At 53.8% G+C, this 22177-nt stretch overlaps 7 protein-coding genes across 7 annotated transcripts; 4 read left to right on the forward strand and 3 right to left on the reverse strand.

Moving 5' to 3' along the window:
• Nucleotides 1-659: 659 nt before the first annotated feature.
• HD553DRAFT_346591 (uncharacterized protein) lies at nucleotides 660-1603 on the forward strand (the record flags this gene model as incomplete). The annotated part of the gene is made up of 2 exons (XM_046183216.1): nucleotides 660-939; nucleotides 1008-1603. The coding sequence occupies 2 exons, from the start codon at nucleotides 660-662 to the stop codon at nucleotides 1601-1603; spliced, it is 876 nt and encodes a 291-aa protein (XP_046032464.1).
• Nucleotides 1604-2185: 582 nt separating this feature from the next.
• HD553DRAFT_346592 (uncharacterized protein) lies at nucleotides 2186-3211 on the forward strand (the record flags this gene model as incomplete). Its single annotated transcript, XM_046183217.1, has 1 exon — nucleotides 2186-3211. The coding sequence occupies one exon, from the start codon at nucleotides 2186-2188 to the stop codon at nucleotides 3209-3211; it is 1026 nt and encodes a 341-aa protein (XP_046032465.1).
• An 807-nt stretch (nucleotides 3212-4018) lies between these two features.
• On the reverse strand, nucleotides 4019-7614 carry HD553DRAFT_327239 (uncharacterized protein; the record flags this gene model as incomplete). Its single annotated transcript, XM_046181787.1, has 7 exons — nucleotides 4019-4126; nucleotides 4259-4473; nucleotides 4546-4596; nucleotides 4672-5008; nucleotides 5114-5592; nucleotides 5854-7144; nucleotides 7468-7614. The coding sequence occupies 7 exons, from the start codon at nucleotides 7612-7614 to the stop codon at nucleotides 4019-4021; spliced, it is 2628 nt and encodes an 875-aa protein (XP_046032466.1).
• Nucleotides 7615-8130: 516 nt separating this feature from the next.
• On the forward strand, nucleotides 8131-11931 carry HD553DRAFT_337852 (uncharacterized protein). Its single transcript, XM_046182308.1, has 5 exons — nucleotides 8131-8344; nucleotides 8635-9080; nucleotides 9392-9523; nucleotides 9668-10929; nucleotides 11189-11931. Exons 1-5 carry the CDS (start codon nucleotides 8211-8213, stop codon nucleotides 11795-11797), a joined length of 2583 nt encoding a protein of 860 aa, XP_046032467.1. The 5' UTR covers nucleotides 8131-8210; the 3' UTR covers nucleotides 11798-11931.
• On the reverse strand, nucleotides 11932-14344 carry HD553DRAFT_320665 (uncharacterized protein). The gene is made up of 3 exons (XM_046181166.1): nucleotides 13425-14344; nucleotides 12701-13152; nucleotides 11932-12601 (listed from the first exon to the last, which is right to left on the reverse strand). Exons 1-3 carry the CDS (start codon nucleotides 14056-14058, stop codon nucleotides 11999-12001), a joined length of 1689 nt encoding a protein of 562 aa, XP_046032468.1. The 5' UTR covers nucleotides 14059-14344; the 3' UTR covers nucleotides 11932-11998.
• Nucleotides 14345-16046: 1702 nt separating this feature from the next.
• On the forward strand, nucleotides 16047-18040 carry HD553DRAFT_365886 (uncharacterized protein; the record flags this gene model as incomplete). Its single annotated transcript, XM_046184086.1, has 3 exons — nucleotides 16047-16146; nucleotides 16317-17061; nucleotides 17519-18040. The coding sequence occupies 3 exons, from the start codon at nucleotides 16047-16049 to the stop codon at nucleotides 18015-18017; spliced, it is 1344 nt and encodes a 447-aa protein (XP_046032469.1). The 3' UTR covers nucleotides 18018-18040.
• A 42-nt stretch (nucleotides 18041-18082) lies between these two features.
• HD553DRAFT_320668 (P-loop containing nucleoside triphosphate hydrolase protein) lies at nucleotides 18083-21082 on the reverse strand. Its single transcript, XM_046181167.1, has 2 exons — nucleotides 20723-21082; nucleotides 18083-20642 (listed from the first exon to the last, which is right to left on the reverse strand). The coding sequence occupies exons 1-2, from the start codon at nucleotides 20972-20974 to the stop codon at nucleotides 18279-18281; spliced, it is 2616 nt and encodes an 871-aa protein (XP_046032470.1). The 5' UTR covers nucleotides 20975-21082; the 3' UTR covers nucleotides 18083-18278.
• Between the last annotated feature and the right edge of the window lie 1095 nt (nucleotides 21083-22177).

The following is a 22177-nucleotide window of genomic DNA, read 5'->3' on the forward strand; positions in this document are numbered from 1 at the left end:
TGGGTGGAGAGTGGGGCGATCTGGGATATGACCTTGACGTTGTTTGATAGGTCGATGTCGATAGACAGAGACTCTAGATCGTGAGAGGAAGGACTTCCGACTTGAGAAAGGATCAGAGGGTCCGAGTCGAGTTGGTGGTCCGCGTTTGTTTACATATCGACAAGGCCGCGGTCATCAAAAAGCGAAGCAGGAAGAGAGAGGGGAACGGCAGCGAGAGGAGGGGAATTCGAAATGATCACTTCGATCCTTCTTTCTCCTGCTCTGGTTCCTCTCCCGCGCTGATGGGCAGCGAGACCGAGGGGACGCGTTTGGAAGCTAGAAGAGCCTGGAAGGTCCTTTTGATCAACATGAAACGCAATCTGTCGCACGTGCGCGCGTGGCTTCGCCGACACCCGGGCCGTAAGCGCTTGCGTTCTGCGCTTCCATTTGGCTTCAATCTTCGTCTGTTGTTGTTGTTGTTGTTTACGATTACGTGTCAATTCGCGCAACTCGATGGAATCGGTCTCTGATCTCTAGCTCAAAGGAGCTCGACGTTCCGACTCTTCCAACAGATATACAAGCCCACAGCCATATAGCACACTCATACATACGATTAGATCCAGGATAGAGACTAGAAATTGGACACCGGAGATCTACTAGCTATCACTGAGAATCTGGCCATGGAGCAACCTCGTAAGCACCTCTCCCATCCTCGCGCTTTCCTTCCCGCATCGCTCACCTCCTCTACCTCTCTTTTCCTATCGCTCCTCCTCCCGCCTATCTGCTCTCCTTTGCGAAAACATGTAGGATCACAAATCAGACGTCTCCGGCTGGTGGAAAAGCTGGAAGCCGAACGTCGACCTAGCGTGATGACCAAGTTCGGTCCGGATGTCACCCCGGAATACCGTGCTGCGCTCAGAGCTCGGCCAGGCGCTTTTGGGACCGCCGACGCCGACGGGGGTGAGTAACAAAGAATCGGGTTCCCGATCAAAGGTTTCTCATTCCTTTCGACTTCGGCTATTCTATAGTAACGAACTCATCGAATACCGCTATCATCCAAGCACAACCCACCCAAGCCCAAACCGACCTCCCTATTCCAATCTCCAAGTCGAACTTCGCACGAGACCGTGTTCCTTCCTCCTCCTATCATCATCATCATCATCAACATACCTCGTCCACCCAAGCAAATCCTCTTTCATCACCATCTCCACCTCCACCTCCAACTCAAACCTCGCCCTGGCCATCTACCGTCCCGGAATCACGAGTCTTGAACCAAGCCGTCATGGCTTTCTCTCGACGTTTGGAACGGCTGGAAGGGAGTCAAGATCGGCTGCAAGGGCGTCTTCTACAGTCGGTCGAGGCGACTGATCGGAAGGAGAGGTCGGATGATGAGCGGATGGTTCAGAGGACAAGGTTGGACGAGCAAGATGATCGGAGGAAGAAAACCGTTCCCCGCTTCAGGCTCATACAGGTCGTCAGGCTAGACGTCCTCTTCGTCCTCGCCCTGACGTTCCTGCACTGGCCTCTCGCCTTGATCCGATGGATCGACCAGCTCAAAGTCGTCATGGTAGAGGAACTCGTAGAACCCTTTGCCAGGTGGTTGGTAGAGGACGAGGTCGAGTGAGGGGATCGTGAGGGGGGGGGGGGAAGGTCGTTGGGCGGGTAGTTGGAGGTCGTATAGGGACTTCGTAGTTGGAACAGGGTTTCGTAACTTGGTCGACTCGTAGGATGGTTCGGTCTGTTGTAATAGATCTGTTTTTTCTTTCCTGCTTGTATGTCATAATCATACCCAGTTTCATTCGTTTACTTCCTGTATTCTGGTTGACGTGCTTTGAGGTTCAAAGAGGTCATACGGCCCGCCAGCCTTCATACTAATGCGGTGACATTGGGATTAGCAAAACAAGACTAATGAAAAGCGCGTCTGATTACTAATAAGACGCGGGCACACGCCCTCGGATTTCTAATTGATCGAATCAACTGACCTTCTTCCCTTGCCAGTCGTTGTTTGCATCGTCCATCATCGTCATCTTCAACACCTCAAACCACCTATCGTCTTGCTTCTTCGTCAGGATCCCGAGAAGTCGTCTTCTAGCCTCTAGCAACAACGAAAGCAATACTAGACCAGACTTGGTCAATTCGAAACTAGGAATTCCCGTTCATCCCTCTTCCCTGCCTTTTCCAACTCTCTCATCTTTCCTTCATCAACATGCTGGATCCCATCACCATGCAATGGCGATCAGCGAACTCGGCCCTCTTGGAGGGTCTCCCCTCGATCAGCCAACAGATCCGTCGATCTCGTCTCGAAGACAAGAAGAGACTCGACGAAGCTATTCATCACTACCAGTCCGCCGAGAGCGAGAACGAACAGCTCCGTCAGAGGGTTGCCGAAGGGGAAGCGAGGACTCGTCAGATGGTGGCCGATGGGGAAGCGAAGGTCCATCAGATGGCCGCCGAGGGAAAGAGCAGGACGGACCAGCTCTTCAAAGCTCTCGGGGAGAAGGACGAGCTGCAGACCCAGTTGGCTCTAGCGTTGAAGGAGGTCAAGGATCATGCGGAGAAGGTGTATAGGTTGGAAGAAGGAGGACGGATGAGGGAGATGGAGTTGAAGTTGGAAAACCGGGATAGGAACCAGGAGTATGAGCGTCAGATTGCTCAGCTCCAAGCTGAACATCGACGTACCCTCGATCAATCGACGGCTCGTTACGAGGAGACGCTTTCCACTCTTAAAAACGATCACCTTGCCCTCACCTCTACTCTCGAGAACGAACACCTCGCCGCCATCTCTACCCTCAAGAAAGACCACCTCGCTGCCATCTCTACCGTACAAGACCACCTCGCTGGGAGCCGTAGCCGGATCTCTGACCTAGAGAACGATCACTCCGCCAGCATCTCCACACTCAAAGCCGATCATCTTTCCACCATCTCTACCCTCAAGGAAGACCACCTCGCCGCTATCTCTACCGTACAAAGCGACCTCGCTGGGACCCGTGCCCGGATCTCTGACTTAGAGGCGGAACTCCGGGTCACCAACGAGAAGCTCTCGATGTCTCCTCAGGGATCATCATCGGAGAACGATCTACGTCGAGAGCTGGAGACCACCCAGAGCAGCGCGAGGAAATACAAGGACTTGGCAAACCTTTGGAAGAGTCGGTCTGAAGAGCTGCACGCTAGGTTGATCGGTGTAGCCGAGGGCAACGTCAGGTTGGTCGAGCGTCCGATGGATGGGAGATAGGGTTTTCGGGACGTAGGGACGTGGAGGTCTAGGACATCCGTTGGATGTATGGCATACGGAAGGCAGGGTTCGGGAAACGGAGGGATGTAGTCGTATAGCCGGATGATGAAGGAGAGACGCATGTAGGAGGAAGTCAAGTAATTTGTACGAACAACAGGACATTTCTCCTAACCCACATAGTCGATTATAATGATAGATACCCTTCCTACTATACGAGAACATGATACAAAGCGAGCAGCAAGCGGACTACCTTACAAAGCTGAAGAGCTTGCCATCCGGGGACTTCAAGTAATCTCCGAGTTCTTCAGGCCGGCCCGGACTGGACGAATCGGATGGGGGAGGGCGTGAAGCTACGATCGGTCGGTTTGGGGTCTTCATCGCATCGAACTCGGGGGTATAGCTGGTACCCGTACCGGCCATATAGCGGATTGCAGCCGTACGTTGTTCCTGGCAGTCCAGCGGGGAAGGATAGTTTTCCCATACGACCCTCGGCAAGATCTCGTCGTGAAAGACGTGCCGGACGAACTCGGTAGGAGCGACCTGTGGGCTGTTGTCGTGCTTGAAAGGATGTTGCAAGGCCGGAAGAGACCAACCCTCGTCATGGAGACCCCGCTTGACTACTTCGTTCAGTATCAAGGCTGGCCTCACGGCTTTGTAAACGCTCTCGTTGATCTGCAGGATCGAGTGCGAGAAAGTCCATTTCAGAAGCGGCCAAGTTGAAGAAGGAGCGGGTACGGAAAAGTTGAAAACCAAAGCGCTTCATTACCTCGTACCCAACTAAATTTTTGTGATCGCATCTCACCTTCATCAGATTATGTTGATGCAACGGCCAGAATTGCCAAGAGGTATGAACCGTCGAGGAGATCTGCCCCTTTTCAGAATCCAGTTTGTAGACGAAAGTGGCAGCCAGACCGCCTGTGATTCCCGTGACATAGCGCATCTAGATCGGTTGTCATAGCCGTAATGTTCCCCATGTAAGAAAGAAAACGAAACCACTCTCAGTCTCAAGGAGGTCGGTCAAGGCAAGCAAGAAACAAGGCGACTCACGTCATATCCCGCATCCCTCGCATCCGTCCCTTCGGCGACCTTGCTGGCCCCTTCGTACAAGTACGGACCAGCCGGCTGATGACTGCGAAACCGAGCTTGGTAACGTCTCGAGACCTCGTCGTCCCTCTGGCTGCCCAAGGGATGGGTCACTCCTCCCGGATTGGAGCGAATCAGGAACGAGACGATCTGGCTCAGATCGCCGTCTGTCATGATAGCTGTGGCGAAGGCCAAGCTCGAGTTCAGTCTCTCACCCGAAGTTCTTGGTATTGGAGTACGGATCGACTTACCAGCTTTCGGTCCTGGTCTTTGCGAAGGATAAACGAAATGAGGAACGGTTGCTGCGACGGAGGATCGAGTCAAGGAGTTAATCAGCGTTTGAAAAGACCTTGCACCTTTTATCTTAATGAACTCACCCGGACGGCCATGAAAGACGGCCTCGAGGACCGCCCGATGACGCCCGGCCATACCCCTCTGCCACCCATCCTGCGGATCAAGCGGATCGACGACGACCCGCTCCATCTCGCACGTATACTCGGGGTTCCCCTTGCCCGGGTTCGTCCACCACCGTTGCGGATTCAACAGGTGATCAAAGTTGTCCTTGAATTGGACCGCGGCTTCGCCCAGCTGGGCACAGTCGACGGACATTCCTGGAGTCACGTAGACGTCGGTCAAGAGGTCTGCCGGGTCGGAGGATCGGTGCATGGTGACGATCATCAGGGTCCCGTTGGATTGGGCGGCAAGGTGGTGGGCCTGTCGCAGAAGAAAGAAGGAAAGACGACGAAAATGCAAAAGCGAAGCGAGTCAGTTCCACCCGGTTAGGCGTTGTTTTGATATAGGAAAATAGAAAGAACTCACCCTCGAGAACAAGTCCGGCAACTCGGCAAACTTGAAAGACCCAGTCTTTTGCTTCTCCTTCCCTCCCGCTCCTTCCGCTCCTCTGGGGTACCTCGTCGTCTCCTTCACCCATCCCGCCAACCCAGCCTCTTCCTTGCCCTCCATATCTCGATGCAGCTTGTCCAACCCGGCAGGAAGGAAAAACCCTTTTGGTCGCTCGTTATGATCCTCTTCTTCCTCCTGCTTCGGCCCCGGACCTCTCGCTTGACGCCCGTCCACGTCGTCATCGTTCTTATAAGCTCCTTCCGTCGAATGCGGTGAGAACGGGACCGCCCACCGGAAAGCCGGTACGAGCTCCGGGTGCTGGACTCGTCTCGGACCTCGATGTTGGTCCTCGGCAAAACCATCGAGGACGAGCCTAGCTTGGCCCAAGATCCGTTTGGCGAGCGATTCCACCCGGTCTTTCATATGAAAGGCCCCGGGGTCTGGCATGATCGGGGCTGTCGGGAGCCGTCGGATGGTGGGTTAGGACCGAAGGCGGTGAGGGTGATATGGCGAGCGGTGATAAAGCGAGCGGTGTGAGCGGTGTGACCGGTGTGGCCGGTGCGAGCGGTGAAAGGTAAAAGTGCAAGCGAAAAGACGAAGAACAAAAGAACCATCATTCAGCTTCCTCCTCCCATCTCCCACCTTTCCTAACGACCCCGCCTTTCGAACTTCGACCTAAACTCAAATTCGCAACTCAAACTCAAACCCAAACTCACCTTCCGGCTCGAACCTCAAATGCCTCCCCACCCCAAGTTCCCGCCGTTCCGGTCCTTTCTTAGGAGGCTTCCTATGAAACGCCGTGCTAGTGCTATTGGTGGAGGTGTTATAGCCAGCGGTACCGTGGTTGTAGCCTGCGGTACCGGTTCTGTTGTTGCTGGTGTTGAGCTTGGGAATGTTGTTGCCGCTGTTTGAGTTTGAGTTGGAGTTGGAGGTGGAGTTAGCGTTGGTGTAGTTGGAGTTGGGGTTGGAGCCGGTGACATAAAAGGAGGGGTTGGTATAATTGTTTTTGTTGCCGGTATTGGAATTGCTAGAGTTGGGGTTGGTGGGGTTTGGGTTGTGATAACCGAACCGGGAAATATAACCCGAAGGCCCTGATCCGCCCGTCCAGGTCGAAGTCGACATGGAAGACATCATGGAAGTTGAATTCGATCTCGGTGTCGCCGTCGCCGTCGATACCGATGTCGGTGTGGATGTAGAAGTCGAAGCCAAAGTGGATGCCAAAGTGGATATGGTGGACGTAGATGTTGATGTAGAGGATGGCGAAAGCAGACCATCCTCTATCACACCACCTCTCCCAGCTCTCCCAGCTCTCCCTGCTCGACCTTCGCCTTCCCCTCGACCTGCCCGACCTTCCTTTTGACCTTCTCCTCGACCTTGCCCTTGAGCTTCCCCTCGACCTTGCCCTTGAGCTTCCCGTTGCGCTTGGATCGCAGCGAGATCAAACACCTCATGCGATCGACCTTGAGCTTTCTTATTGCCTACTCCTAGTCTGGATCGGGAACCTGAGCGAGCCAACGCTCGGCCAGACCCAGACCCCAATCCAGATCCAACGCTTGAGCCAGATTCAAGGGTTTCGCTGATACTAATGCTATTGGTATTGCCATCGCTATTGATATTGGTATTGCTATTGGTATTGCTATTGCTATTGCTATTGGTATCGCTAGACCCAGATACAGATCCAGATCCAGATCCTGATATAACGCCTTTATTCGAGCCGGAGGTCGATATCGGACCGCACTCGATCTCGATCTGGTTCCGGTTCCCGTTCGCCGGAGTTTGAGGAATCAACCTAGATTGAGATCTAGATTTAGATTTCTGGGTTCGGAGGTCGGCCGTTGAGGGTCGTCCTTTCAACTTCGAGTTGAGATTGGAGTTGGAGTTCGACGCAGGGTGGGAGTTCGAGTACGAGTCCGGTCTTCGTTGTTGTTGTTGTTGCTCCAGGTTTGGGTTCAGGTTCAGGTTCAAGGACGAGATCGAGGTTGAAGTGGGAGCTGTGGTAGGCGGTTGCTATGATCCGAGAATGAGCAATCCGTACGAGTACGAGACAAGACGAGATGTTGGGTAAGGTAGGTAGGGTAGGACGTGATGTGGTGTGGTTCGGTGGATTCAGGGTTGTGGTGGTGGTGGGGTGGATTTCGAGGATAGGTCGATCAAAGTAGTTCGAGGTTGATCGAGGTAGTTCGTATCGACGTGCAACGTGTCGTGTCGTGTCGTGTAAAGGAAGGGCCGACGAACAGGGAGTAGAGAGGCAAGCAAAGCAAACGAGAGACAAGAACTATCAGCCAACGACCCCTTGAAATTTGAATCTCTTTTTCTGATGAGGAACTCACGTATGAACCCGTCCACGGAAGAGGAGGAGCCAATGCAGAATCTTGGGTGTTGTGATCGTTGATGGCCTTGTTCAAAGCGTCTTTTCGCGATTTGACCTTTCTCAATGTCCTCGGTGGGTTGGCCTCGGGGGCGGTGGACGACGACATGGTATTCGTCTCCGTGAGAGGTATGGTTGATTGAAGAGATGACTAGGAGTGTAGGAGGATTTGTGATAGATGATGAGAGAATTGAGTTGAAGGGCTCGATCAAAGGTCGGAGACGTGTAACTTGTGGACAAAAGGGGGAATCGCTCGCAATCACATCGCTCGACCACGAACAACAAGGTCAGCGTTGCCCTACGTTTTGCTTCCGAAGGTGTGTGACGCCTGACAACCTAGACTATGCGATGTGGGCGACACGGCGACGCGCAGACTTTGCCGGAAGCAAAATGACGTAACGCAGGAACGAAGCGACGCGCATATACAGCACCGAGAGCGGCCCGGGGATGTCCGAATGACGTAACGCGAAGCGAGCGACGATCACAACAATCCCGATCCTCCCCAGCCCTCGACCTCGACCTATCCTTTCAACATCTACCTCCCTCGTCCTCTCCCTCGCTCTCCCCTCCGGGCCCTGCCTATCCTTTAAAGGACCTTCTGGACCTCCTTTGCGAAATCTCAAAGGGATCCTCACTCGAACCTCGTGCTTCCTATATATACCCCCGACCCCCTCGAGGACCAACTTCCCCGCCCGCTTTTCGAATATGCTCGACCTCGACCACCACCAAACCCGGACCCGGACCACATCCTCTCGCCCGGCTTTACCTTCTCGCCTCTCGGCCTCATCTCTCGCTTCAACCCGCGCGAGCCCTTACCTTACCTTACCCTTCCATTCGAGGTAAGTGGCACATATCACCCGAGACCGAGATCGATGTCGTGATTCTGATCATCACGCGTCCTTTGGCCTCCTTTCCTTTCGTTTAGCTTTCACATCAGATCTCGATCGCCGTCGCCATCGCACCCGGCCCGACTCATCTACCGGCGAAGGATAACTATATCGGATCCGAATCGAACTAGATCTAGCTCGTAGAAGTCTCACGGTCGCCATTACCCAGAACCTCCATCATCGCCAACATCAACATCGTCATCAACATCGTCATCATCGTCAACAACCACTACTCGTCGAAGAATGTCCTTTACCAACCCCACTAACCCCACCCATCCCACCAACCCCAACGTCCCCACCAACCCCACCAACCCCACCAACCCCACCAACCCCATCAACCCCATCAACCCCACCAACCCCATCATCCCCGCCAATCCCCCCACCCACCTTACTCATCCCACCCAGCCCACTCATTCCACCTGGCCTACTCGGCCTAAGAACGGACTAGCCGCTCTCGCTCAAGGCCTCCAACATCAGTATCAAGCACAAGCTCATGCACACGGTCAAATTCAAGCTCAAGCTCAAGCTCAGAGTCGGGGACAAGCTCAAGCTCAAGCACACGGTCAAGGACAAACCCGAGGTCAAGGTGAAGGAAGAGGACAGGGGCTGGGGTTGGCGGAACGGAAATACGGATTGAACCACGATCACGATCACGATCACGGTCATAACGGTCATGGGGATAATGATAGTAAGTCCTTTTTTGAGCTTCGGTCTTGGGTCTTGGGTGTTGGTCCTTGGGGCCTACGGTCCTCAGTCTTTGGCGTATCCGTATCACCCTCTCCCCTTTTCTTACCCCTTCATTTGGTTCCCCTCCGGGTTCTCCATGAAAAAAACACCTCTTCGTTTTACGACTTTCTCTCTTATCCTTTCCTTTCGCTTTGGTTTCGGTTTGGTTTTGGTTCGGGACCTTTATCGGTTCTTGGGTCTTCTTTTCTACGATTACGATTGGGACTGTTTCTAGAGTACTTCGACTGCTACTTCGTTTCTTTGACTTCGGAGTGTTCAACGACCTCGGTTCGACTTCGACCTGGTTCTTCGACTTCGACTTCGACTTCGACTTCGACCTGGTTCTTCGACTTCGGCGTGGTCCTTCGAATCTCGATCCCGATCCCAATCCTCATTCCAATCTCGGTGTGATGTCACGTTGATCTCGAAAAAGTGGAGGAACGGAAAGCTGATCCCATCCCATTCTCTTCTCTCTTTCTCTTTTCTCTTTCTACTTCTTACGTCGGTCGACCGGCCGGACCCGCCGGACTTGATTTGTCTTTCTCGTAGACGGACCTCACCCTCAACCTCAACTTCAATTTCGTCATAATCCCACCAACCCTAAATCTCAATCGAAATCTAAATCTCAAACTAAAGGCGATGGACATGGAGTTGGATATCCTCAACAAGGTCAAGCCCGAGCTCAAGCCCGAGAGCGAGTCGTTGTCGATGTTGACGATAGCCGGGATGAGGCCCGGGTCGGGTTGGTTTCGTCCCGACTCCAGCCTCAGGCTCAGTCTCAAGCTCTCCGCCCTCAACCTCAACCTCGAACTCAACCTCAACCCCGATCTCTACACCATCACCATACCCACGATACTCACCATACCCACGATACCCACCCAAATGACCAAACTCAAACCGCCAGCGCCAACGCCAACGACACCTCCACCGACAGCCTCGACGAATTCTCATTCACCCGATCCGGTCAGGCTGGGGATTACGAGTATACTTATTCCGGGCTAGAGGAGGAGGGTCGGACGTATGAGCCGCATTTGGATGGGTGTTCGGGTGGTGAAGGCGGCGGCGGGCATGAAGACGAAGGTACCTTTCTGGAGGATCAGCAAGAGGGAGAGGGAGAGGAATATGTTTCTGGAGTCGATGAAGATGAAGACAAAAGCGATGACGATGATAGAGATCCTTTGGAGCTCGCCCCGCTACCTCCGGTAAAGGCAAAGACGAAGAACCTCGAACGGAGCAACAAGGGGAAGGACAAAGTCACCACCACCACCACCGGTACAGCCCGACTTCCATCTACTCGTTCATCCTCGGCACCTGCTCCGGCTCGTCTTCCTCCGGTCCCCGCGTTCAACCTCAACCTCGACCTCGACCTTGATATGAGCGGCTCGTTCACCCAAGGGATCGCCTCGGGGGATACTTCTTCCCCTCAGCCTTCAAAGGCGAATACAAAGCCTCGGGTTGGGGCTGGCCGGAGCGTCGGGGCAGGAGGACAACATGGACGGGGGTACGAGAGGCGCAGGGTCGATGGGATGCAGCTCGATGGGAGTGATACCGATAACGATACCGATAACGACGACTATAACGACGACGACTATGAGATGGCAAAGGAAGACGAGGAGAAATCCGACATGGATATCGACGAAGATGACGATGATGATGCCGAAGAAGAATTCGATTTCCGGTCCTCGGCTCCTCTCCGGGTGTTTGAACGGGGAAGGCTGCTATACCCGAAAGACGGACGGGGAGGTCGAATCCCGCCCAAGTATACGGTCGAGCCGAGGTTGGGGCAGGATGTCAGCAAGACGACGAAAGCGGTGAGTCTACTTTGTCCGTGTGTTGTTCTCTTATGGGCGTGATTACGGTTGGGCTGACTGCGAGTTGTTTCGTGTTGTCCGTTTTTCGGTCTTTCTCTTTTACCGCTTCACCTGGATGTCATCCCAAATCCCCTGATTCGATTCTTCGGTCTCCCTCACCGTCGACTTTTCACGCCCATCTCCAATCGCACTCAATCCGCCGCCTTCACTTTCCTTCACCATAACCTTCACTTCGATCGCACCTCCTCTCCCCTGACAGAAAGCCAACAAGTACCTCGGCAACAAGGAGCTCAGGTGGATACGTCTCGAAGGCAAGGACGCTTGCACCGAATGCCAAAAGGCCGCCAAACAAGGCTGGACCAAGGGCGTGGGCGAATACATCGGATGCTGGGTCTTGGTCCCGCTCGACTGGAGGCAAGGCGACCCGGTGCCCACGTACGCCAAGGGAGGATGTGGAGAGTGTCGTGGACGTGGCAAGGGGAGTCGACCGAAGGAAAAGGGAGGATGTAGCCTCAATCACGCTTCCGCTTACGGACCCTGCCATCAACGTCAAAAGGTCAAGAAGTCTCGGCGGGTCGACTCGCCTGGACCTGTCCGACGTCAGCAACACCAACGCAGCGAACGAAGTCATCCCTACGCCCGACGCTCATCGCCCGCGGACGACCTTCGATCGGATTACCTCGCTCATACCCGCGACCTCTTCGAAAGCTGCCTCGGCGATAGGGACGACCTGACCGCTCACCAGGACCTGCGACGAGCGGTTTCGAAACTGAAACAGCAAGGCTGGGCAGAGGAGGTCGAAAGACAAACCTGGTACGGCAAGATGTGCGCCTACTTGGATGCTCGGTTCCAGGCCGGGCAGATGTAAGAAGGGCGTTTTTCGTGCGAGGGACTTTGATCAGGTTTGCCTTTGATTTTCGTAGTATTTCGAGTAGCTCGGGTCTCTACCCCATTTTTGTGTACCAGTACGATCGCCTTGTCGGAACGAAATGCAACGTCATAATGATATAGATTCGATAGATGAAGCCTAGACTGTACAGTTTTCGTAACCCATTACCTTGACTCCACGCTAAACCACCGAGACCCTGTCTTTCGCCTTCCAATCCTTGACGCAGTTGCCCAACCTCTGCCTGTACCTCTGAATCCAGACCTCGTCCTCCCCGGCCTGCCCTTTAGCCATCCCGTCGACGAGTTTCAAGTTCGCCTTGCACGTCTCGTAAGTCTCCCGACGAGGATCGTTGTAGTACTGCCTGATCGAGTTTTCAAAGACGCCCTCAAAGGCGTGGGTAAAGGTGCTTTCCGCGTCGTTGTTGTCGGTCATCATCGATAGGGTGCCCTGGGTCAACTCGGCCATGGTATCCATGACGGGTTCGGGTTCCCTTTCCTCCTCCTCCTCCTCCTCCTTTTCCACCTCATTCTCCTCCTCGGTTTCCGCCTGGAACGAGCAAGACACGTGGGCGTATAGACAAGCCGTACAAGCTTCCCGGTGAGCGCTGGCCGATGACATGGCCTCGTGCAATACGGCCGGGTCGAGGTCGTTCGGGATGACAATCTTGCAGTTGGGCCTGTCGATCAGGGATTCCGAGATGCACCGGTCGCAGGCGAGGTGAGTGGGGAGGAGGTGAAACATTTTGCCGTCTTCGACGAGGGAGTAGACGCTGTTCCGCAGGACCTGGTTTGAGCGAAGAGTAGAAGTGGAAAACAGAAAGAGATGTCAGTGACGATCTCTTTTCACCCGCAATACGTTCGACTCCCGCTAAAACAAACTCACCTCCCAACTCGTCCTAAACTCGAACGCTGGATCGTACTCGTCACCCTCAAGCTCGGCACCATATCCATGTCCATGATCATCGACCATCTTCGATACATCTCCCGGTTGTGCGTCGAAGATACTATCTTCTCCCCTTGCCGAAGCCGACCGAGTCGAAAACCTTCGTCTCCCATTCAAGGTATCGTGGAAAGCCGAATCGTCGTTGTCCTGGTTGTTATCCTTGTCGATCTCCGCCACAATAATGTTGTTATGAATAGAGGAAGACGAAAGCCCTTGCAACTTTCTTCCGAAATCCGAATTGCTAGTAGCGGCATTAGTGTTATCGCTAGTACCAGTGCCAGGACCGGCCTTGTTGAAGTTGATATTGGTATTCCCCAAGGTCGACGTCGACGTCGAAGCCGAAGTTGAAGTCGGAGTTCCTCTCTGAATGAACGGGTTACCAGGCGAGTCGCCTATGAAGATCGCCGAGGGCCGATAGAACGAGCCGGAAAGGATGAGGAAAAGGGAAAAAAGAGGAAGAGCACCACATGTTCAACATCAGCGAACTTTGCTAAGCAGAAACGACGTTCGGGAACGGATCCGTTCTGGGAGGGCGGGGTCAGGAGTTATGAAGAAGTGCGGTACGAGAGGCAGGAGGGGAAGAAACCGAAGTCGCCGGGGAAAAAAAAGGAGCGGGTTGGAGGAAGGTATAGGAAAAAAGTACAAGAGGACAAGGCCGACTCACGTTCAACACTATTCTTCCCCCTTCCCTTTGACCCGGATCGACCTTCCCCAAGACCACCTCTATCCGTGCCACTAACACTTTTCCTCCTTCCACTACCATCATCATCGGCAGGATCACCCGAGAACGTGGACGTGGAGGTGGTCTTGATCCCCGGAGTAGGCGTAGGCGTAAGCGTAGGCTGGGTGACCCTCGGCTCGATCGCCCGAGGTAGTTCTTGAGCCTGAGTTTGGGTCCGAGTTTGAGTTTGGGCAGGAGGGACGACGTGGAAGGAAATATCGGGCCCCGAGTTGGAAATTGAAGTGCTGATAGCGATAGGGACAGGATGGGCGGGAGGTTGAGCCTGAGTCTGAGGCGGAGGTCCAACACGAGCTTGCGCTGGAGCGTTCGCCGGGTCAATCGAAGGATGAACGGGGGTAAGAGTATAACCCCGAGTTGGGGTCTTCTCGATATCGTTATCGTTGTTGTCGTTATTGTCGTGAGCATCCTCCTCATGTTTTTCTTTATCGTCAAGGTCGTGCTTGGACCAAGTCTTTGGCTTTTCCCCAACCTTGAACCCGTCCCGGACGACCCCATCTCCGAGCCCGACCTCGATCTCCCCGTCCTGCTTGCGTTCACCTCCATCTCCATCTTTCATATTCCCACCCAGCTGTCCTTCGAAGACCTCTTCATCCCGCCTTTGCCCGAATTTCTCCCCAACCGTACCCAGACCCAGAGCCTTGCTCTTGCCCTTTCTCGTACCCTCACCGGTACCCGCTCCTGCACCTGCACTTGCACCTGCACCGGCGTTTCCGGCCTCAATCTCACCCTCGACCTCACCCTCATCCTTGTCCTCAACCTGGACCTGCACGGCTTCTCGGTCTTGGCCTTGATCCCTCTTCCCTCGAACCCCAACCCCACCTCCGTCCCCAACCCCACCTCCGTCCCCACCTCCACCTCCACCTCCAACCCCAACTTCACCTCCGCCTCCAGCTCTACCAACCACCGACAACCCTTCCTCCCCAACCCGACCCCGACCCTCCCTTTCCCTTCCAAACGCGTCCCACCTCTCGCTCCACCTCTCGCTCCCATAATCGTTCCCATAATCGTTCCCATAATCGTTACCCCTGAGATCAACCACATTCTTCTCTTCTGCAACTCCAACTCTAGCTCTAGCTCGGACTCGGAGGTCGGCTTCTTCCTTTGAGCCTTGGTGATCGTCTCCTTGATCACGATCGCCTTCAGGTTCATGATTAAGATCACGATCACCATCGCCTTTATGACCGACGATTCCGATAGTGGTATCGGTAGTGGTAGTGATGCCCGGATGAGGAACTCCGTGATCAAGTTGATGATCGTGATCGTGGTCGTGGTCGTGATCGTGGTCGGCCTCTTGGATGGTGCTCAGGCTCATATCCGACTCCGAGCCCTCATCAGAAGGCGAGATTGAAGGCGAAGGTGAGGTAGAAGGTGAAGGTGAGGGTGAACCAGGTCTTCCGTCCGACATTTTTTCTTCTTCTTCTTTTTCTTGGTGGCCTTTGTTTTCGTCCTGCAGAGAGGTTGTGGGAGCGGGTGAGGGAGAGTAAGAGGGGGAAGTTGTAGTTGTAGTTGTAGTTGTAGGAGGTTCGAATTGAGGTTGAACTTTCGGAAAGATGGGGGAAGAGGACATCATCGTCGTTCTCCAGGATATTTGGGTGGATGATCCGAGGTGAGGTAAAGGGTGCACGGAAGAGTAGATGGTTAGGAATAGTGGTGGTGGTGGTGGAGGTGGTGGTAGCAGCGGTCCAGAAGTCAAGTTAAAACGATGTCGCTATCTCCAGAGAATGAAAGGCCGAAGGTAGGTTCGTACTTCGTACGGGGTAGTAAGGTGGTCGTATATGGCGAGTAGCGAGTAGATAAGGTCGACCACCCTCCTCGATCAGGGATCAGAAGAGAGGGAATTTTTCGTCGATGACGTGCATCTCGTTGTTGAGGTGGCAGGTTCGGCAGGCGACGGAGGGGAAGGGATTTGAAATCACTCCCCTCCATCTCCTACCCCCCCTTCCTCTCTCCTGCATGCTGGCCTGTTGCGAATCGATTGAAACTCCCAATCGATCAATCGATCAATCTTTTCGATGAAACGAAACACATTACCCCCCCCCTCTCCTTCCTTCTGCTCGCTGTCCCATGGAAGCAACCCCGTGATTGCGCGTAAAGTCTCACCCCTAGCCCCGGCCCTCGTCCTGCCTTCGCTCGCGCGCGTTTCAGAAAGTGATTGATCGCTCGCATGATGATGGAACGCCGCTCTTCTTCTTTTTGTCTTCCCCTTTGGGATCGAAAGAAGGAGGTCCCTCTTGGTCCTCCTTGGCCCCTCTGGGCCCTCTTGCGATAACGCCGAACGATCGAACTTGCTTGTCGAATTTGATTTGGGAAGCGTCGTCGACGTCGTCGTGGGCCAATCGCAGCGAACCCAGCAAAAGCTTACATTACGGGCATCACTTGTCACTTGTCACATATACTCAATCGCGATTTCCACTTTCACATTCCCACTGCTCCTCTTTTCCACGCTACCTACCTTCACCTGGTATCTTACCTCGATTCCCGGGCTATCGACAATAGATTGCCACACTCTTCGGAAAACCCACAGACGACAACAAACACCATACAATGAACCCACCTCGTCCTCGTCCGCTCAGAAGTCAAACGTCGAACCAGACCCAGGGTTCCAGAGGAGCGGGAGCGGGAGGTACGGGAACGACGAGGTCCGGTGAGTTTGCCTTGTTTGACCGTCTCTCAGTTCTAACTACTATCAGCTAGAGAAAACTGATTGATTCTTCGAATGAACTCTCCTCTACCCTATATTCATTTCACCCTTGCTCCGATCTTTTTCTACGTTTACACCGCCTACTTTTCTTGGTGTCGCTCGCTCGACGATAGTAGACGCTCGGAGGCCGGATCCTTCGACCGTTCCTCAACCTCAACCCGAACCTCAAGCTCGCACCCGACCTCAACCTCGAACTCGACCTCAACCCCAACACCAAAATCACCATCACCATCACCATCGCTCTCAATCTCAATCCCAACCTCTTCAAAGATCTCTTCAATCCCAACCTCCCCAAATCGAACCCTCCCCATCCCCATCCCCATCCCCATCCCCCGGCCCAAACGCAGACTTCGAAGCGGACTTCGAAGCGGACCCAGACGCCGATCCGGGTCAATCCACCCAACTATACATCCAACAAGTAGCTCGACGGTTCGCTTTCGCACCCCAATCTCAGCCTTACCACTCGGTCGGATCAGGATCGGTTGGGTTGGGATCAGGATCGGCTGGGTTGGGATCGGCTGGGTTGGGATCGGCTGGGTTGGGATCGGCTGGGTTGGGATCGGCTGGGTTGGGACCGCGTAGGGGTGTTGGTGGGGGTACTGGTGCTGGGGTTTCCGCTGCAGGTGCGAGTGCTGGTATGGGTGCGGCTGCGATAGGGCAAGCTCGCCCAAGGCCAGAGTTGGGGCCAGTGCCAGGGTCGAGGTTGGGGTTGAGGACGGGTTCTCGTTCGGATTCAAGGGCAGGATCGGATTCGGGTGCAGGGTCGGGGCTGAGAACTACTAGTAGTAGAGCCGACTCGGGAGATGGAGAGCGAGAGAGAAACATGAACACGAACACAGGTCGGGGGCAAACAGCCAGGTGAGTTCGGGAGTTCGCGAGTCGGAAGTCAGGGTGTCTAGGTATCGTTTCGCTTCTTAAGGGGTATTGTATGGTGTGATGTTCGGTGGTGTGTTTGATCAGGCGTAGTAGTCGGTTGGGTTCGCTTTGGGTTGGGTTGAGATTGGGAGGGTGATCGAGCGGACGGAAGGTTGGGATGCGGGATGGGGGAGATCGAAGATCTTGTGTGGGGTGGAGTTGGCGGAGAGAAGAAGAGAAAAGAGTGAAGCAAAAGGGAAATGAAGAGGCAGAGGCTGTAGAGCGGACTTCAGGGAGAGAGAGCTTGTCGATCTTGCAAAATACGTAGGAATATTGAAAGCTGATCCGAAGATATCCCGTATCCTTTCCTTGTCTTCATTCAATCTCAATTTGGGTCTACCTCGCTATACCCTGATCTACCAACAAGCAGACAAGTGTCGAACTCTTCGACCTCTTCCAGGATCACCAGATCTGGTACACTCGCTAGCGGAGCTACCAACAGGTCTGCCGGGAGAGCCGCTTACAATCCCGGCGAGAACTCGATGGAGCAAGACCAGACCATCTCGGACACGACCTTGACCCCGCGGGCAATCACAATCCCGCCTACCTCGTCCTCATCTACATCCACCTCCATTCCCGCCTCGTCAAACGAAGTCGCCGAGCTCACCCGTCTCGTCCACCATCTCCTCGGCCGGATCTCAGGCGATGGAATTCTTATCGACGCTCTCGGCCAGGAACTCGTCGCCCAACGCGCTTTGATCCAAGAGTTGAACCTTCGATGGGGACGGTCCGATGGGGCTTACCGGGAGGCTATGGAAATGTTGCACAGGAGGGCGGGTGAGAGTTCGAGGCAGCTCGCTGCGCATCATCAGTTTTTGGAGGATATGCTCGTCTGGAGGGACAAGATGGATCCCGAGTTTGAGGATGATGAGCAGATCGAGGCGTCGCGCTTGGGTTGAGAAAAGGTGGTTGTGAAAACGGCTTGATGGTTTCGTTTGATATTGTAATATGCAGATATACGAATGGATAGATATTATGTTTGACATGCTTTCGCTCCTACACGATTTTCAGACCCTCGCCTCGGCTGGTCGCTGGTTCAAGCCTTCAATTCAAACTACTGCACTGATCTGCAGAGGTACGAATGGACAGATACTGTTTGACATGCGTTCGCGATTACAAGTTTCTCGTACCCTCGCCTCGGCTAGTCGCTTTGTCAAACTTCATGAAAACAGGTCGGGTCGTGAATCTTGGGCCGCTAGTACGAGTAGCCTCCACACGTTTGACGAAACAAGCGCTTCGCAGACTTCGGGTGACATTTCGATACCAAAGGACCGGGCTCGAAGCTCTGTGGCCCCTTCGCAAAGTGTCGACAGCGCGAGTATGGTATATTGAGCCTCCAAGAATGCAAAGACCCGATCCACCACGACTTCGAGTTCCGGGGAGCTATCGATTTGTTTGCGCGACCCAGTTTTTGTCCTCCGGCATTGCCGAGTCGCATTGAGGAGATAGTCGTGGAATTCAAGGGCGTGCTTTTTGCCAGCGTCGACGCCCGAGCTATACATTTTCTTTTCGATCTCGACCAAGATCGTGCATTGGAAACGCTCTTCGTGGTGCCAACGTGTCTTGACGTCGGAGTTTCGGCTCCAGTCTTCCAGGATGGAACCCAAGATACCTTTGAGCCCTGCTTCGGCGGCGTTTCGGGTCGAAAGCATTCGAGCAGGCGCAGGCGTAAGCGCTGCCTGTTTGTCACCGCGGGATGGGGTAGGTTCCGGTTGAAGCTCATCGACAACGGTTGAGGATGCAGCAACGGAGACCCTCGAAACGGCGCTCGAATCGGTAATCGCTGTGGGCTCTGCGGCGACCCGCTCCTCGTGGCGTCGCGCTTCAGCCTGTTTCTCCCGTTCGATTTCCAACTTGCGCTGAGCTTCTAATTGGGCAGCCTGTTTCCCACGTTCAGCTTCTAACTTGCGCTGAGCTTCTAGTTTGTCAGCCTGTTCCGCCCGTTCAGCTTCCAATTTGCGCTGCTTCTCTAGCTCAGCGGTCCGTTTGCGCTGCGCCTCGATCGCCGCCGCCTCACGAGCAGCGAGCAGATCTCGAAACGTGTTTCGAAGGTTGGCAGAATAGTACACGATGCCATTGTGTTCCCTGATCAACTCCGAGGCGAGACGTTCGCCGACCTTGAGTTTCGAGATGTCGGATAGCTTTCCTACTCGGCCTGGACCGTCGATCGCCAGCGACCCGAACTTGCGCTCGAAAACGTCGACAGTGTCGCTGCAGCGTCCGGGAAGGTCGCGCAGAAAATCGAGAATCTGAGCGACTCCGAGGCTCTCTACTTGGCGCTGCACCAAGTCCTTCTCCGGTGCCCAAGGTTCGAGCTTAGAATGAGCTTTGATGCAGCGGAGGAAGAGCACTTGTTTGCTAGACAAGGTTGCTTTCAACTTCGTCCAGTCGCGTTGATAGTTGCCCACGACGTCTCGGTGCGATCGAACTGGCGCTTGTGAAGGCTGTTTCCCTCGATTCTCGTTGGACAGATTCGATGACTCTGCCGCTCGGCTTTCGCTGACAAAAACCGCCTGAAACGCCTTACAGGCGCCGATACGATCCTTGCCAGGCGCGTCGATCTTGTCGCCCAAGAACGACGACCAGAGGTACGGAACCTGGCCATTCGCATGGACGACTTTGAGACCGTTTTTGGCCTGGAGCTCTTTGGGGTTGTACGTCACGTTGGAGCCTTTCGTCCTACCCTTGTACTTTTCGAGCGCGCTCGACATGTTCTTGTTCGAAGAACACGCCATTATATCCCTCAAAAGGGTTTCTTTTGGAGTCTCGGACGTAAGGGATACACCGCTGTAGGTGGGTACGCGCTGATGTTTCTTGATGCCGGGAAGGTGGCTAATAGCCAGGCGTTTATACTCGGCATCCATCTTGTCGTTGCAGTCGTTGATCAAGAGTTGTTGCAATCGATTTTCCCTGAGCACCTCGGCTCCGCAGATATCGACGAAGAACAAAGACGGCCCCAGCGTTCCCTCGGGTCGGTCGGGTTGATGTAACGGTACCAACAACCCGAACAATCCCCGGTAGACGCATTTGGAGAAGACGAAAATGGCCTCTCTTTCATCGACGTTCATCTCTCTCGCGAGTTGAGTGAGGCTCTTCGTGAGGTTGAACTCCGGGTCCATCTGCAGGTATGTACGAGCGAGAGCGATTTGCGGCGAAGAGAGCTCTTCAGCGACAGCCAACAGCCAGGTTGCCGCAACCAGATTCCAAACGACGTCGACGTTCATTCCCAAAGACTTGATGGTAGCTTCCATCCAGCGCCAGGTCTCGGGGTCCTGATCCGCTTCGACGTTATCGAGCAGTTCGGGGAACTCGTCGAAGACCGGATGACCCTTCGTAGCGAGATGAGAAAATATATGAAAGCTCCTCTCCGGTGCAGGAGGTTCTTGCTTAGCATCCTGCTCCTTCGAATCGCTAGAACTTTGAGATGCGGGCTGCTTTTTCGTAGGCCGAAGATAGCGAAGACGACCTTCCTCCAACATCAGCGGGCGTAGGATAAAGTCGAGTCCCTTTGCTCCTTGAAAGATCTACAAAGCGAGCATCCAACGGAAGTCAGCGGGGTTTATAATAGAAGAAAAGGCGGACCGAAAACTACTGTACTACTCACCTCGATGAGTTTGCCCATCCTACTGGAATCGTCGTTATTACTCGTCTTCGCATTCCCCAAGATCTCCGCCAACTTCATCCGCTGGTCCAAACGCTCGACGAGGGTGTCTTGCAAGAGATTCTTGGTCACGAACATCTGGTTGATGGTCTTCCTCAGTAGCGTGCTCTTCCCTGAACCGGATTCTCCCAGAGCGATGATGGTCTGGTTACGTCGGGCTCTGTTGGTCGAATCCTGTGGGTCGAAGGAGAACATCCTGAAGAATTTGGATAGAGTCGTCTCCCTACCAGCCGAACGCAAAACCAGCTTCGATAAGTTCTATATTTCTTTCCATAAGGAAGAGATTGAAGAACAAGCTGGTACTACTCACATTATCGACGTATCCGAGGGAGGGTCGTGTTCGCCTTGGTTGATGGTTCCCGGATTGATCGAGATCAAGGCTTGTTCCCCCAGCCGTTGATAGACTCGCTTCTGGAGGAAAGCCGTAATGAGGACTTTTGTGACTTCAGTAGCTGGAAAAGACGAAACACATAAGCGAGTTTAAGTTACAGATCAGGCATGGTCGACGAAAAACATATGAGACTCACCATCCTTTGCATTCAGCAACGACTCGTCGACCGATTGATCTTCTTCCATGGGTGCCGATTCGACAAGAGGTATGGTGGGAGACGGCATGTTCGAGTTCACCCAACCGTGAGATCCGAAAGCGGTCTAACTTTATAATTTCGTGAACTTGGTAGACTTGGATAAGTCGAATTGAACGTTACAGCTCCTTGTCGAGGAATCCGCACAAGATCGAATGATCGAGGTCGATGGAATGATCAAAAGATTCAAAACCCCCTCCTGGCCCTTCGAGGGTTGAGCATGGACTTGTCGTCGACGAGGCAAGAGCCACAGCGGATCCCTGCCCGCGCGCGTCTGTTTCGTGTTTCAGGTTGCAAATCGGCCGAACAATCCTCCGGTCTTTTGTTCCCCGGCAGGCGTCCAAGGATGAGAGGCGCATATCGTTCAACCTCTGTTTCATGGTCAAGTATATAGACGAAAAGCAATGCGGCGGTCCTCCAATCCTTCAAGCTGCTTTCGACCTTAATCTGATACCGAGCATGAGGGTCTATGTGATGAGACGCCGCATTGCGCGAGGGGGTCAAGATGACAAAGTAAAGAACCCGGCTCAGCAGACACCGCAGACTATGAGGCGCCAAAAAGACCACTTTACACGTGACTTAGTAAATCTCGTAATCGTTTAGTCAGCAACGTTTAACCCACAACGTTTATTCGTTTACTCGACAACGTTTAGTATCAAGCTCGACATCGTTTAATCCTTTACTCTACATCGTCTTCATCGAACTTTACGTACGCTACATCCAGCAGCCAACAATCTACCTCTCGACATGTAGGGTCAATCGTTTTGGCCGTTCCATCGGCCAACTCCAGTTCATGACCTTGTTACATATCAAT

This window comes from Filobasidium floriforme (genome assembly GCF_021052385.1).
Source record: "Filobasidium floriforme strain CBS 6241 chromosome Unknown HD553scaffold_32, whole genome shotgun sequence".
NCBI classification, from domain to species: domain Eukaryota; kingdom Fungi; phylum Basidiomycota; class Tremellomycetes; order Filobasidiales; family Filobasidiaceae; genus Filobasidium; species Filobasidium floriforme.